General features: G+C 41.0%; 1 protein-coding gene across 1 annotated transcript in view; it reads left to right on the forward strand.

The window, feature by feature from the left end:
• The first annotated feature begins 267 nt into the window (after window positions 1-267).
• MAN1A1 (mannosidase alpha class 1A member 1) overlaps window positions 268-16,139 on the forward strand; it is a 68,718-nt gene continuing 52,846 nt past the window's right edge. Inside the window, exons 1-2 of the mRNA XM_063124730.1 lie at window positions 268-973; window positions 13,949-14,045. Coding sequence (XP_062980800.1) covers window positions 332-973; window positions 13,949-14,045 — 739 coding nt within the window. The 5' untranslated portion in view covers window positions 268-331. The remainder of the gene's footprint in view (window positions 974-13,948; window positions 14,046-16,139) is intronic.

Raw genomic sequence — 16,139 nt, forward strand, 5'->3', positions numbered from 1 at the left:
AACCCATCTTGGCGGGCTTTCCTCCTCAGGCAGCTGCTCAGCCACGGGCCTCAAGTGAGCCAAGAACTCCCGCCAAGGAGGCGGCGGCGGCGGCAGGGACTCTCCGCCGAGAAAACTTCCTGCCGCTGAAGAGGACGAGGAAAGTTTCCGCCGTCGCTGCTGCCGTTGCCCGGGCACAGGAAACGCGGGCTGGTCCCGCCGTCGGCCCGCTCTGGCTGTGGTAGTGGCGGCTGTGGCGGCTGTTGCCGGGGAGCCTCGCGAACGGGCCGCCCGGGCTGTTGCCCCGTGGCCCTGTTCGGCCTGTAGGGGGAGCTGATCTCCCGGGGAGGCCATGCCCGCCGTCAGCCTGTTGCCGCTCTTCGGTAGTCCCGCGGGCCCGAGCGCTTTGGGCGGCTCTTTAGGCGGGGGGCCCTTGGGCGGGCCCGGAGGCAGAAAGGTCCCCGGCCCCAGCGGCGCCTTCCGCCTGACGGAGAAGTTCGTGCTGCTGCTAGTGTTTAGCGCCTTCATCACGCTCTGCTTCGGGGCCATCTTCTTCCTGCCCGACTCGCCCAAGCTCCTCAGCGGCGTCTTCTTCCACTCGACCACCCTGCAGCAGCAGCAGCAGCAGCCGCCGGCTCCCGCGCAGGGGGATCAGCGCGCACCGCAGCCACAGGGAGCGGGCAGCAGCAGCAGCAGCACCGGCTATGGAGTCGGGGCCGGCGCTGCAGAAGAAGCAGCGGAGAACTTAGCCAAGATCCGCGAGGACCACGAACGAGCTTTGCGGGAGGCGAAGGAAACCCTGCAGAAGCTGCCCGAGGAGATCCGCAGAGACATCCACCAGGACAAGGCGAAGTTACTCCTCCAAGACAAGTTGGGCAGGAGGGAGTCGGCGGGCCCCGGCTTGCCTGACTTGCCATTTCGCAAACCCATCGGAGCCGTGGGAGCGGAACCGGCGGACCCCGTCATCCGGCAGAAAAGAGCCAAGATCAAAGAGGTGGGTGACTACCGTCCCCACCTCGTTCCTTTCTTTCCCACGATCTTCCAGTCACCCCGTGGCTTTTGTGTGTCTCCCCCAACGTGCCTTTTTTCTTACCGTGTTGGCAGTGACCTTCACGATATTCCCTTCCCCTCCCCAATATTCTTTCCCGCAGTGATTTCACTGTCGTCGTTCCCGGGTGCGGTTCTGTGACCGGGTCCGTAAGCAAGAACTTTTAATGCGGAAGAGGAAAGGACACGTGTCACTGCTAATATGCCAAGGTCTTCGTAGAGCTGACAGTATGGGCAGCCTTTTAAAAAGCGAACTGACCCAGCTCTATATTTGAGAGCTTTCTCCAAGGTTTGTCTGTAATGGAGGCAAATTACGGTTTACTTCTGCCTAAGCTCTAGAGTTTGGGAATCACAACTATGGAAAGGATGATAAACGTAGTAGTGACAGTGATGTCTCCCCTCTAACTTGCATTGTCAAACCCAGGTAGAGGAAAGGTAGAAAGATAGTCTTTCTATTCAGTTGCCTTGAATTTTGTATTAGTCTCAAGATGTGCAGACGGGATGATGGTGGTCTAGGTAATATTTCTGTCCAAGTGCTACTTAAGATTTCAGTGCTCAAAAGCAAAATGTAGCAAGATGGTGAATAAATACTGGGCAAGTTATGTAATTTTGTCAACTAAAGACATCTACATTATGTAACTCTCTAAATTAAATTTATTTAATTTTTCAAGTCAAAACTAACAAAATTAAAATTAAACTACTATTTTTTAATTTAAGTAGCAAACCCACCCTAAAGAATTTTAATAACTTAAGGAACTTTCCAGCTGGCTTATGGCTAGGATTGTGTTCAACTGTTGTGCCTTTCCTCATCTGCTTAGCTTACAATATTTTGGGGTGGGGAGTTCCTCCTGCTCATCCCTTGGTAGTACTGGACGTTTTTCACATGGGTAATATTTTCCTACTGTTTGGAGAAAGGTAGTAAGCATTTTACTCACCACTGTAAGTGAATCTGTATGTTACAGAATTTATGGTGGAACTATCTCTAGACCACTTAAACATCATGCTTTATGGTTAACACAGTGGTGCTCATTAGGGTGTTGCTAAACTTCTAAAATTTGATGACAGTTGAAAAGTGGTCCTAATATGTAATGCAGGTTCTGCATGTATTTAGGAATTAATATGAAACACACATACACTGTGAATGTGACAATGCTATGCATGGTGTAGAATTGCTGCACACCAACTGTGCTTGGAAGTGATTTGCACGTAAGAATTGTTTAATGTGTGTTGTGGACCACAAAATGCGCAAGAAGACAAAACTTCTGATTAGTGGGCTAAGTTGTACTTAACACAGCTTGGTAACTAATACAGTGAGTTAAATGCATATGTTCTCTTAAATACCACTTTATTCATAGTGATTCTTTTTTTAAAAAAAATAGTTGTAGGGTAGATTGATTGGGTGAAATCCAAAGTAAACACACCTAGCATTTAGAACTGACTGTTATTGAGAGGCTGGCTATCATTGAGTATCTACAAAATTGTGTAATTTAAGGAGATTAAATGTACATAACTCTGGTCTCTGCCTTCCTGGGATGTGGGACTTTACAATTTGACAGTATTAAATAGATCTGATGAAAAGGTCTGACTAAATGCAACAGTGGTTGGTGCAGCCCATCCCTAGTTGTGTGTTGTTGTCTGCTAAAGTTTTTAAGTTTCTTCAATATTGAATAACTTGAACTTCCCAGTCTCTACACTTGGTTACTTTATTGGGTTGAATCACTCAGTAAATAATCTAATCCAATTTAAGATAAAAAGCTGTTACTGTTATCTCTTTACTATTTGGCTGACACATCAGGCTTGTAATTACAAGAGTCTGGTTTCATTGGTCTGTGATTTTTTTTTACCTGTGGTCTTTTTTTGTGTGATAAGGGCAAAGTAGCTGTTCAGGCTTCTATTTCAAGTGATTAGTGAAATGGATGTAATTCTACTTCCAAAGCTTTTGGAGTCAGTATCAAAGAGGATACCACCAGTGATGCAGAATGTCATACATATTGTGTTTTGGTGTTTCTATTTAATGTTTTTGTTCACCTTTGGCTAGATTTTGTGTAAGATGAACAAAAACATCCCTGTGATGGTGCTGAGTTCTAAGCTGTCATCAGTTCACAAGTCAGCACCATCTCAGGAATGTGTTCACAAGTGTCCTGATACTATGCTCTGCATCATTCTTCATCTGTAATTATCAACCCTCTTTAGACCAACTGCTAGGATCATGTCTCCAATTAGATACTCTGCAGGCATGCAGTACTGTCATTATTATGTTTGCATTTAGTGGGAAAACAGGATAAGAAGGGTGTGGAAAGAGACAACAGTGACATAAAATTGCATTGTAATTATTGTTTACACTGTTGACCATGGATTGTCATATCTGTTAAATTTCAGTAACAAGAGTTTCCACCAGGTGTATCCTTCCTAGGGTGTTGTTAATTTGCCTCTGCCTGCCTTCTAAGCCGCTCACCTTACTACATTCTGTTCATCTTTACTCATAAATTCCCACTGAGTTCTGTGAGGGTGTAGGATAATAGAATCACCTATGGAGGAATGTACTGTTTTGTACCCCTTGAATTTTCAGTATTGCTCTAGAGCAAACAAACAAACTGTGGAGCAGAGTTGATAGAAGGAGGACAGATTAACATATTTATGTTATCACATCACGTAGTTCTGATGATCTTCTAACTGTATTATAATAGACTAGCGTACATGCAGAACGGTGTATTATAATAGACTAGCATACACACAAATCTATCTGATGTCTTGTAGTAGTGATCTTCTGCAGAATGTTTAACTTGTTAACCGATTTTTTGCTGGGTAGCCTTTCTTTTTCTTCTTAATACTTTGCTACTTTTGTCAGCACAGGCTTACTAGAAAAAATGGGAAATATTTTTTAATGTTTAAAATGATGTCTAGCATAGTTTTACTTATGACTCCATGCAAATTCATTTATACACTTAAACTATTCATTAGCTGGATGGTTTGGATGACTATGCTTTATTAGATGATCTCAAAAATAGTACTATAGAATAACTTCCTAATGGGCCAATCCTAAAACTGGACTGTGAGGGCTAGAAATGTAGAAAATTCTGTGATAGAACACATGTTTTGTGTGCAGGAAGATCCCAAGTTCAGTCCCCGTCATCTCTAGTTGAAAGTACCACTGAACTTAATAGGACATTTTGCAGTAAGTATATGCTTAGACTGAAATCTTACATGTACCATCTTCAGTGCCATTTTTCGGTTGAAAGTGAGGGTACAAATAAAATGAATACCTACTTGGAAAAATAAATCAACTGAAATCACAGGGTCCTCAGTAATCATAAGTATCTCAAGTTTGTAGTCTAGTAAATTGTGCAACAAGCACAGTGTTTTTCTATGGTTTACAACTTTGTAACAGTTGTAATATTACCTTAACTATTCATGGTAATATACATCTCTCTCAAAATAGGAAAGCCTATCTATACACCAGAAAGCTCTGGCGTGGGCTGGTCCATGAAGTCACGAAGAGTCGGAAACGACTGAACGAATAAACAACAACAAAAAACCCTTCCTGTGCTTTGATGCTAACTTACCATATTTGCAAATAACCTACATAGTTATTATTCTTTCTTTTCAGAGCCTGACTCTTAGTACTTTTCTATTTTGTTTTCTTCAGTAAAGATTCTTCTTTCTTCTGTGGCATCGATATTCTGTCCAAGTATTGTATTGTGTTTTGAAATCTGTTTAATGTTCTGCAAACAAAATCATGGTCCTAGATGTCATATAGATAAGCTTTCTTTAATCTGGTGTTCTCCAGATGGTTTGGACTTCAGCTCCCAGCATTCCTGACTATTGGACATGCTAGATAGAGCCCGTAACTCAAAACCTCTGAAAAGCATCAGGCTAGAGAAGGCTGACGTAGGTTGTCTTCAACATTTCCTGCAACCTGTCGCTTTCCTTTCAACTCTTGTAAATTTGTTCTAGGATTCAGTGGTATGAAACTAGTATACATTTTAAATTGTTGGTCAGCATGCTGTTTATTGTAATTTGTTTTTATGAGCTTTGTTAAGCTTTAGCAAAAAAAAAAAGTTGCTTATAATATGGATTGCTTCAGAAGCAACTTTCTGTTTCCTGCTGCATCTTACTAGCACTATTAAGTGTTAGGGTTTTTGTAACCGCTCTTCCATATATAAAGTATATGCACTAGAAATTATGCAGCTGGACTGAAGCCATGATGAAAGTGTCTCTGTCTATCTTTACTTGGAAGTCTTCACTGAATTCAATGGGACTTCCTAGTCAAGGTGAATAAAATGTAGTCAAAGAGCAAAGTGGCAGAATGTGTCTTTTGAAACATAGGTAAGTGCAGCTGACAGCAAAATCAAAACTTACTAGAGAAATGTTATTTAGCTATTCATATGGCACAAGAATGCAAACGTTTGATAAACATTAATGGGCAATCTTAGTGAAGTTGGTGGAATGGGTTACTCCACCATGTATGCGTGGAGTAACCCATGACATACATGTTAAGACAACATGTGTGTCATGCATGCAATGATGTAACTGAAGTATTATTATTTTTCATCATAAGTGACAGCAAAGCAAAATTCTTTAAACTTGCTTTCTAAGGATTAAAATTTTGGGAATTAAAACTTTAATTTTTTTTTACTAAGCTGTTCATCTCATATGCTTAGAATTACAAATAGAATTTTTTTAATTCGTTCTTGAGAAAAGTAAAGCTAATGGAACTCTAATAACAATTACACAGTGCTCTTAACTTTATAGTAAGTGAAATGAGTTATGATCAGAGCAAAATCGATTTTACATGGTTTGAGCAGGTTTACTATTGTCACATGACAAAAAGTTAATTAGATCCCAGTTTGATTACATGATTCCTAATGATTTATTGGAACCGTCTAATCATAACATGTCATTGCTTTTAATTGCATTAATGTCTAGGAATACAACTGCTCAGGAAAAGTGTACTAATATCTAACATCAGTGTCTGCAACGTTTCTTTTAGATTATCTTATATACACTTCTTTTAGATTATCTTATATACACTTAGTTGGACAAAAGCCCCATTGTATTCATTGGAACGTATTTCTGTACATGCATATATAGAATTATGCTGCACATGTTTCTTGGATTTCTTTTCTTAACTGGCTGTTTTCCCCCTTCCACCCTAGAAGTGGCTTTTATGGTCAAGAATTGCAATACTGTTTTGAACTCCATATAGCATCTTAGATTATTTAAGGCAGAAGAACTCTATTATAAGATAGAGTCTGGCAGGCTTAGAGCACAATTACAGAAAGTAAAAGATTACATTAGGCAATTGACAATGTTTTAGTATTTCACTGACTAAAATCCACATGCTTGTGCTTAAATTGTTTCCTGACACACTGCTTTTTAGCTCTGTAATGGATAACTGATGAATAATTATTAAAATACAGTGTTGCTAGTTTTGTTGTACAAAAGAGTAGAGCTTGCTTATGTGGTTCTCGTTCTCCACCCATCTGCAGCTTTGAGAAATGCACTCCATGTGTAGGTTTTCAAGATTAAAAGTAAAGTTTCAATATTAACATCAGTTTCTTAATTTAACATTATAATTAACACATTTACACTGGTAATAAATATTTCCTCCTTGAGACCTATATAATTATTTGAATTATTTCTCAAATTGCTAAATAATTCCAAGTAGTGTGCAAATCCTGCTGATAAATTAGAATTGCACAGAAAGTTCCCAGATCAAATCATGATATGGTTATGCTAGTAGAGTATTAGATCTTTAGATTTTCATTCGAAAATAAATCCATGGTTGTTATACCAATACCAATATCAAATTAATTTTTGAATGCGCTATTCAATAATCTAAAGTTTTATTAACCTCTGTGATCATATCTGGAACACAGCCGATGTCTTCTGCAGGGCATATCTTGCAATGTGCTTTCTTCTATTCATGATGGTGCAAAAGCTGATGGACTCAGCCACTGGCAACCCACAAAAAAACATGTTTCTCTCAGCATATGCATTCACTGCCTTTTGCAGTGAGGAAAGAGGCAAATCAGAAGTATATGAGACCAGCGGCTTCTGCTGCTTTACACCAGCTTAGGGGTGAAGTGTCATCAAAAACATCTTGCTGTGTATATTAAGTTATGCACTATCTTAAAGCTACCATATATTCAGTAGCCCAAAAGCTGTGCCATCGCTGAGAAGATAGCATTATAAAACCATGGAACATTATTTGATAGAACTTTGTGTGGTTGTCTCGAGAGGAGAGCTATAACCTGTTCAGATAGCCAGTTAAAGAATGGATCGCTTTAAGTTCATTTCTATTAATATTTCTGAGAGTCTCTGTCTCTCTTTCTGGCCTTAGGTAGACCTAGTGGTCTAGTGGGATGGAGGAGTGAAGATCTCGCAATTTTTTCATTGCAAGATCTCCCCCTCAATCCGCACGCAGCGCGTGACAACCTCAGACGGAGAGGCGTCGCGGCTGCCTTTTTTTTTTTTTTTTTTTTTTGGTTAAAGGGCCAGCAGCGCATGAACGCTTGTGAGCAAAAAGTGAGTGATTTTTTTAAAAAATAATTACTTTCCCTGCTCACCCCACCCCCACCCACCCCGATGGACGCAGAGCTCCTGAGGAGTGCTGCGCCCCGTGCACGGGTTCCAGCTCCTCGTGAGGAATTGCGAAGAGCCCGGACAAACTGCAGTGCCCGGCCACACATTCCGTGGTCTCGAGCTAAGCCCAAGACCACAGAAAAAACAGGCCTAAAGGGTAGGGCGAGATCCCGGGGCAAGGGAGGGGTAATCCCTCCCTGATCCTCAGATCCCCTGTATGTCATGTGGACGCACAGGTACGATCCCGGGGATCACCCCGGGATTTAACCCGTGTAGCTCTGGCCTCTGTGTGTGTGTGTGTGTGTGTGTGTGTGTGTGTGTGTGTGTGTGTGTGTGCCTTGGATTATAAAGGCAAACTAGAGTACTTCCTTAAAAAGAATTAATTGATGGTGAATCTAATGCTTGCCTCCATTGATTTTTATACAAGAGCATTTATTCTTTTATGTGCCTAACAATAATAGCCCACTCTCCCTCCAAGCTTAGAACATCTAACATATGGTTCCAAAAAGTCTCATGTCCAGGTATCTTAGCTTGAGCATCTTGTCTCTTAAGACAGGGTTTTTTTTTCTCAGTATTCTGATTTAATTTTGATTTTATTTTTTTAAGAATAGTACTTTTATATTAACATGATTTTCTGAGAGGTTGGAGAAGAGGTCCCCACAGTATTGAAAAGTAGATTTTATTGTTAGGTATTTTACACTATTTTTTTCATGATTCTGGCATCTGGCTAAGAAGGAAAGGCAGACATCTACAACTTAGTGAAGTGCTTTACTACTATCCAATGTAAAGCTGAGTAGTGGTAATATGCTTGCAGCTTGTTTGATGTCTACAAATTTCCTCCTTGTTGCGGTTTTTTTAATGATCTACCTTAAACTTTTTATTTTAAAAATCAGTTATACTTCACTATTAGAGCCAAAGACTGTATTTTATATTCTGATTTCGGCTGAGCTGAAATGCCCCCACTCTTAACCTTACATTCCAGTTAATCTACTGTGAAAATGCCTCTTTTTTCAAAAAAGAAAAAAAGAGCAGAGATTTTGTAGCCTGACTATACCTACCTGCTTTGTGTGCACACATAGACTACCTTCCCTGTCACTTAGCTTTCAGATGGCAGTGGAAGCACTCCAATTTGAGTGTCTTTACATATATAATTGATAGCTATGCTGAACCACCATTTTTAATAGGTGGCCTCCCCAAAAGCAAAGGAGTTGATGAATTGTTGTAGTCAGTGGCTGGGTTCACACAACATGGCAACCCATACTCAAGCTTGAGTGTGGGTTGCAGTTGAACTGTGGGTTATTTTGTAGTGTGAACCCAGTTGTACTAACAAACCACAAAAAGAACATATGGTTTGTTATTGGGTTGTGAACTGTGGGACAAAGCACATGGTTTGTTAGCACAGCTAGGTTCCCACAACACAAGAACCCATGGTTCAGCAACAACCCACACTCAATCCTGAGGATGGCATGTTATGTTGTATGAACCCAGTGACTAGATTTGGATGATCAGTGGAGGAAAAGAAACTACTGTGGCTTCTTTTCCCTGTCCATGTGTACCACTCATGCATGTGCCATTTCCTTAATTATTTTTGCAGCAACATGTGTTGCTATGTCACCAAATCCAGTGTGGTGGCTTCCAAACTACCCCATAACCCCCACAATAAGGTTTGTGAGGTGGTTTGGGAGCTGCCCCATACACACTGGGTTTGGAAGACACGGCAACCCATACAGAGGGTAATTAAGGAAATGGTGGCTATGCAAGCAGCATGCGGGGGTTGCTGCTGTAGGTTCTTTTCTCTGCTGATCATCCGAACCCAGCCTCAAAATTATTTATCATATTGCCATCTGATACTTGTCCATTAGCATATGTGCAGAGTTTATCGCAATCTGTTTTCTATTTGACAGGTATAAAGTTGGCCCACAACTTCGAACAGCTGGTACCATAATAGGGGCCAAGAATTCAATTAACATGGGGATGCTTAACCCATATGTGGTCCAGGTCTAATATGTTTCAGGAGATTATGATAGAAGATTTGCATTCATAAACTAGAATTATTTTGTAGTAGGTAAAACAACAAAAAGTCTTGTGGCACCTTAAAGACTAACACATTTATTCTGGCATAAGCTTGTAGCCAACGTCCATGATGGATTAAGCCATAATAAATGAGTAGGTTTTAGCTGTTTAAACTACAATAGACAACTGCCTTTCTGGATCTTGTAAATAAGTCAAGCATTTCATAAAGATATTTTACTGACATACAATTTTAAAATGAAGGAATATGGAATATTCACAAAACACAGCCATATTATAATAGAGTGTTTATCGGGATATTGTATATGTATGTCCAACTATCTTCCCTAGAGCTGGATGATCATTGCCATCTTGTATTACAAAGCATAGTTTTTTAACCTGTTTCACATACTATAGCTTTTACCAGCCAGACTCGAAGGAGGGAAACTTCTGTAAGTTGAAAGTTGTCATGCTTATAAATATAAAATGTTATTCCTTCAAGAACCCTGTGAGTATGCAAGTTTAGACTTGGATTTGGGAAGGAACTTTTAATAAATTTGACACCTTTCTAAGATGAAGCTATCTTGAAACAGTTTCTTTATGAAGATATTCTGATGCTACCTTTAAGATGCTTTTAGCTAAACTGAGGAGGCACTAGACTAGGGGTACAAAAAGCACAGCTGCTGAAGCCCTGTCTGGCAGCCCCCCAAGATCTTTTGCTTCTGCTGCTGGAAAAATACAGTACCAGAAAGGTGCACTGTTGGGACCACTGTTTTACTTCTGATAGTCTGATAAACATGGTAAAACAGTGATCAGATTGGTGGGGGGCAGGGAAGTAGGCTGCAGCCTTCATCCCCCAGTGGCCCAGACAGTGAGTGTGGCAACCTCCAGCACCCCAGCAGACACCCAACGAAAAGGTTGTGCACCCCTGCACTAGACCAAATAGTTCTGGGAATGAAGGGAGAGTAGATCTGGTTTGGGGAAATGTAGCTGATCATTTAGTTGTTCTCTTATTTGGTACCTTAACTATTGCATGTCCCATCTTAGATAGGTCAGTTACACTGAGTGTTCTAGACTTAGATAGAAGCAAAAGTTAGTCATGTCTCCACCTCCACTGGTAGGTATTTGCATTTGTCTGCATAAGTGCATCTTTTACACATTGCACCTGCATTGCGGAGTGCAAGCAGTAAAGCCTAGCCTAAAATTTAAGGTTCAGGTACATATTTGAAATGGGGACACTTCTCAAGCGAGGAAGGCTCACATTTTTAGAGTGACTCCAATTCAAGGCAGGCACAGTCTCTTCCAGCCCTACCTTAAATTGGGGCTTGCATCCAGCCTCTGCTGCTTCCTTCTCTATCAGTCCACCCCCCATCCCCAAAAGGAAAAATCCTGATTTTGGAGGAGTGGTGTCTCAGAAGAGCTTTAGGTGTGCTGGCTCTCTGACACATGCATTGTGCACTATGGATTAATTGGCATTACCCTGACACCTTGGCTCAAGAATCCATTTTCATTCCGGAAGGCACAGTCTGAAAATCTGCCAGGAATGCTGTTAAGGCTCTGAACTACCACAGAGATACATGACCCATAGAACATAGTTTGGAAGTGAGGTCCTTCAGAATCCCCCTTCCTCGGAATACAGGTAATTACAAGTTCCCTTGTTGAATTTCTTTTTCTTTTCTCCTAAATCTATCAGTCTCTACCCTTGTAGTCCACCATTGGAATACAAGGGTAGAGACTCCCTTGGTTGCAAAGCCTTCACATTCCCTGCTCCTTCATTTCCTTGCTTATTTGGCAAATGCTAATTTCATCAATTTCCATCTTCCTCAACCTTTTCTAGTTAGGCTTATTAGAATGAGTATACTGGTCCATGTGCAAGGGGGCGGTTACATTAACCAACATTTTTTCTGTTCTGTAACAGATGTAGATGCTTGTGTTTTGAGAAGTAAAAACTGTAACAAAGACTGTGCTTTTAGGCTTTGAATGAGTGTTTGAGCTAATTTCCCCAATACAAAAGTAGCTACCGTATTCCTCATTCATAAGAGAATAGTGCCTAAATTTGCTGTATGTGCACAACAGCTCTGGTTAACAGCCTCCTTAGACCCATGTTATTCATTGCATATGTACACACAGTACTAGTGAGTCTGTGGGCTCATGTACACCTAGGGGTGTAGCAGGAGGGAGGGGGAGGATCGCGGACTTACTTGCTTCCGTGATCCTCCCCCAGCATCTATATGGCCATGCGACATCCCAGAAGGGAAGAGGGAAGTCGCGGGCACCATTTTTTGTTGTTGAAGAGGAGCCGGTCGCATGACAAAAAAGTAAGAAACCCCTCCTCACCACCATACCAGGGATGGTGAAATTGCTGCTCCTCCACCCCCATGGGCATGGAGACACCCTGTGCAGCTCTGTGCCTATTTGAGGACCCGGGAGGCCAGGACACACCAGCCGCAGACCTCAGGGTTGTCCTGGGACCACAGAAAAACCAGGAAATCCGTGGTCCCAGTTATTCCAGGGAAAGTCTCTGGTCGTCCCCGATTGACCCTGGGATCCCCTGGACGCACAGGGACAACCTAGAGATGACCCAGGGATATATGCATGGTATAGACTTGTGCTGTGTTAACAAGGATAGGCAGTGGCAGGTGACTGAGAACTCCCTCAATACAGAAGGGGCCTCATGGGACCTCCTGCACAGTGGCAAGTCATGCATGATGTTTTTTTTATTATTATTTGCTTCTGGGGATGAGACCTCACAGCGTTTCCTGTGTTGCAGGTGGCTCTTAGTCCCTGCTGCCCCACCCCCACCCACTCAAGGTATATTATATTTGGTGTTGGGAGGGGGATGGAGAGAGTAGCAGGGAAGAGGGAGTGGTGGCTAAATGGGAATTTGAGGGGTACATATTAAAAATTCAAAAAGTCCTTCAAAGCTGTTCAAGTGATTGATACAAGCACTTGAAATCCAAAATCCCAATTTATTTCCAGAGTGATCAAAAAAGGGGGGGTGAGCAACATGTCTCCTAAAATCATATAATCAGTTAAATGTTATCACATTCTCCCATGGGTCACAATAGCCTAGTAAGAACTCTGCCTGAAGTGGGGGGAACTAGCTAACTTTGGAGAGTAATAAACAACACAAAGGCATGTCTATCAACTGTGTGGCCAAGCAGCTCTTCCTTCCTCCATTATCAGTTTACCAGACCAGAAATTTAGGAATCATATGGCAGTGTGTTCCCCTGTTTTGAATGGGTGAGCAGGATGGCAATCACATGGCAGTCAACCGTTTCCAGGGAACTTCTGCTTTTAGAAAATATGAAGAGCATCTGTTTCAGGATGGCTTTGTTTTTTGTTTTGCATCAAAGTCCACCTTTCAAAGGCAGTGGCACAATATTCAATCTATATCTGGGACAAGAATCTCTTCAAGGCAGGCAGTGTAATTCAAGGAGGCATTTTGGAACTTGTATTTGGTCACATCAGATCACATCAGTCTGGTGAAGGAAAGATTGTTTGCTATGGGGTTAGCATTGGTTTCTTTTTGCAGAACAAAATTGGTTTCTCTGGGGATGGGGGGGAAATTGACCCAGACTTTTACAAAGTCTAATTGAATGGGATACATTTACTCAATTGTTACTTAACGGCAGCAGTGGCAGGCAAGTTGGGAGACATTTGTGAGTGGCAGCTTGGAAAAATGAGGGTATTTCAGCTATAAAATGTTAGAAGGTATATAGCTCTTGGCTGCTTCTACTTTAATACTATTATAAAAGTCTCCAGAACTTTCTGGTGTGTGAAGACAATCCAGAGGTTAAGCTGCCATACTTTTAATGGGCATATTCTGTCCCGAGTGCCTCAGTGTTTTTATTAAACTTCCTTTCACGTAACCAAATTCCTTCAAGCACCTAGCTTTCAACCAAATTGCAGTTTCTGCCAAACTTTACAAACATATTTTATGTGAATAACATCTCTAAACTTGGCTGTAGTATCATGGCTTCAGAAGTCTTGTCGTCTTAAGGAGAAATTCTTAATTGGATTAATAGTCTTTTAGCTAAACTTCTTAATGAGAATTAATGGGTGTGCACTGCAAATTCCTAATTAACAACAGGGAATAGAATTGAATAAAAACAGGCTCCCTGCTATAACTAAAACACCACAACAGCTACATGATGTTGCTATTAATAATGCTTAATGTTAAAGTATTATGTCTACAATACGATATGGGTTTAATTAACCATTGAATTAAACACATTGATCCTTGGTGTACAGTATATTTTCTGTTAGTATTTACCATAGTTTCTTGCTAAATCAACAATATAATCCTGCTTTCATTTCCCACCAGATGATGAAACATGCCTGGGATAATTATAAACATTACGCATGGGGATTAAATGAACTGAAACCCATATCGAAACAAGGACACTCAAGCAATTTATTTGGTAAGTAATATGTGCTTTTGTGCTTAGTGACATCAGCTGATTTGCTGCTCTTGGGTTAGAGATTACATTAGGAGCATGTGTGCTCTTAACCAGCTGTTGTGACATGTGCTTTCTTTAAATGGGCGATTATTGCAAATAACCAAAGCATGCCTTGTCACCCATTTACAGGGCATACCATATCTATAATACTAGAAGAATGCTGCTGTCTTGCGCTCTTTGTTTGGGGTTTTTGTCTCATGAACTTGATTCCATAGCCCTTGAGTGGCTTAAAAGTTCAACTAAAACTTATCACTTAAAACTATAAAAATAACGTATTTTGAGCATGGAATCTGTCAAATTGTAAACACCCTCTAAAATATATATACTGTCTCCACATAGAATGGCATCTTGAATGCCTTCTAGCTTTTACAGTTGGAGTAATTTAATTACATTCTTTCTTTCTTCATCATCAACTGTGCCAGTAGTGTTTCTCAATGAAACATCTTGACTATTTAAGAGACCCTTATTAAATGGTAGAATTTCATGAACATCAATGAAATAGGCTAACATTGTGGATTTTTTTCTCCTTTAGTCATTTCTCTTTTGCCCTTACAATAGTAGAATCCTAGCTTTTGTGTCATCTCATCTGCTTCTTCAACCACCCCAAAATCTGAAGTAATAAACTCAGCATCTTTTTGTGTCACATAGTCTTGAAAATCTCATTTTAGCCACTAGGGAGAAAAGTAGAGAGCCAAAATAGTTCATTATTTCTTTTTACTAGAACCCTAACATCCACCAGCTGGAGCCTGGTGCAGTAGAAATAAACTTAAAATTATACAGCGCTCATCCCAGGAATTGGTTTTAAGTATCAGAACTGGATGGAACTCACAGTACCTCCACATAGAAACCCATTCCTGTTACCACAACCTTTCTTCATTTCAGCAGTATAATTTAGGAGGGAGAGTCAGTGGGCCTGTTTGCACATAATGACAGCCCACAATCGGTTAGTTTACCCAAGGGGGCTATTGTGTCATGCGAGATTCCCAGGGGTGCCATTTTTACATGTCACCATATGAGCACCCGGCTTGCCATAGCTTGTCATGTCATAGAATAGTAGAGTTGGAAGGGGCCTATAAGGCCATCGAGTCCAACCCCCTGCTCAATGCAGGAATCCACCCTAAAGCATGCCTGACAGATGGTTGTCCAGCTGCCTCTTGAAGGCCTCTAGTGTTGGAGAGCCCACAACATCCCTAGGTAACTGGTTCCATTGTCGTACTGCTCTAACAGTCAGGAAGTTTTTCCTGATGTGCAGCCAGAATCTGGCTTCCTGTAACTGCAAATCCATGCGGCAGGGGTTGTTTAAGGAATAAAAACAACGACACAATTGGAATAAGTAAACTGGTGAAGATTAATAATATCCAAAAAGCCTGATAATGAAACTTTATAGTAGGCTGTTGCGTCATGCAAACCAGGTCATTTTGTTGCTATCATTAAGCAACTGGGAGTCACAAATCCTTGCTGATCACTCCAATCTACCAGTATATCCCAGTCTTGCTTCTGCCACCCATGAGCTAAAATATTAGAGTAAGATTAGGGAGACCCAGGTTCAAATTCTAGCTTGGTCACCTTGGGTCAGTTGTGGTCTCTCAGCGTAACCTATATCACTACCAATATGAGGATAAAATGTATAAGATGATCGATGTCTTGAGCTTCAAGGAAAGATGGAATGTGAATGTAATAAAACAAATAAATAAAATCGTTGACTAACACAAGGCTACTGTCAAAAACAGCAACCCTGTGTAACCTCCCCTAAAATGTTGAGGGTTAAGATACTTTTCATGGTGTTGTCATGCTTCAGATTACCTTACCCTTGTTCCACTTCATTAGTTGTGAGAACAGGAAAACTGGTGACATCATATCATCTCTGAAATATCTAGACAAGCTTTGAGTGAGACACAGAAAAATTCCCTCTAACGAAAGGCCATTTCTGATAATAACTTCATATCCTCATTCTCTTTAGATAAATATGATGATTAGTAGAGATAAATTTTGGTGGATGGCTCTTTGGATTAGGAATTAAAGGTTGCTTCCTTTCCTCCCACGCCTCCTTTTTTC

The sequence above is a fragment of the Elgaria multicarinata genome, chromosome 4, assembly GCF_023053635.1.
Source record: "Elgaria multicarinata webbii isolate HBS135686 ecotype San Diego chromosome 4, rElgMul1.1.pri, whole genome shotgun sequence".
Taxonomy (NCBI): Eukaryota; Metazoa; Chordata; class Lepidosauria; order Squamata; family Anguidae; genus Elgaria; species Elgaria multicarinata.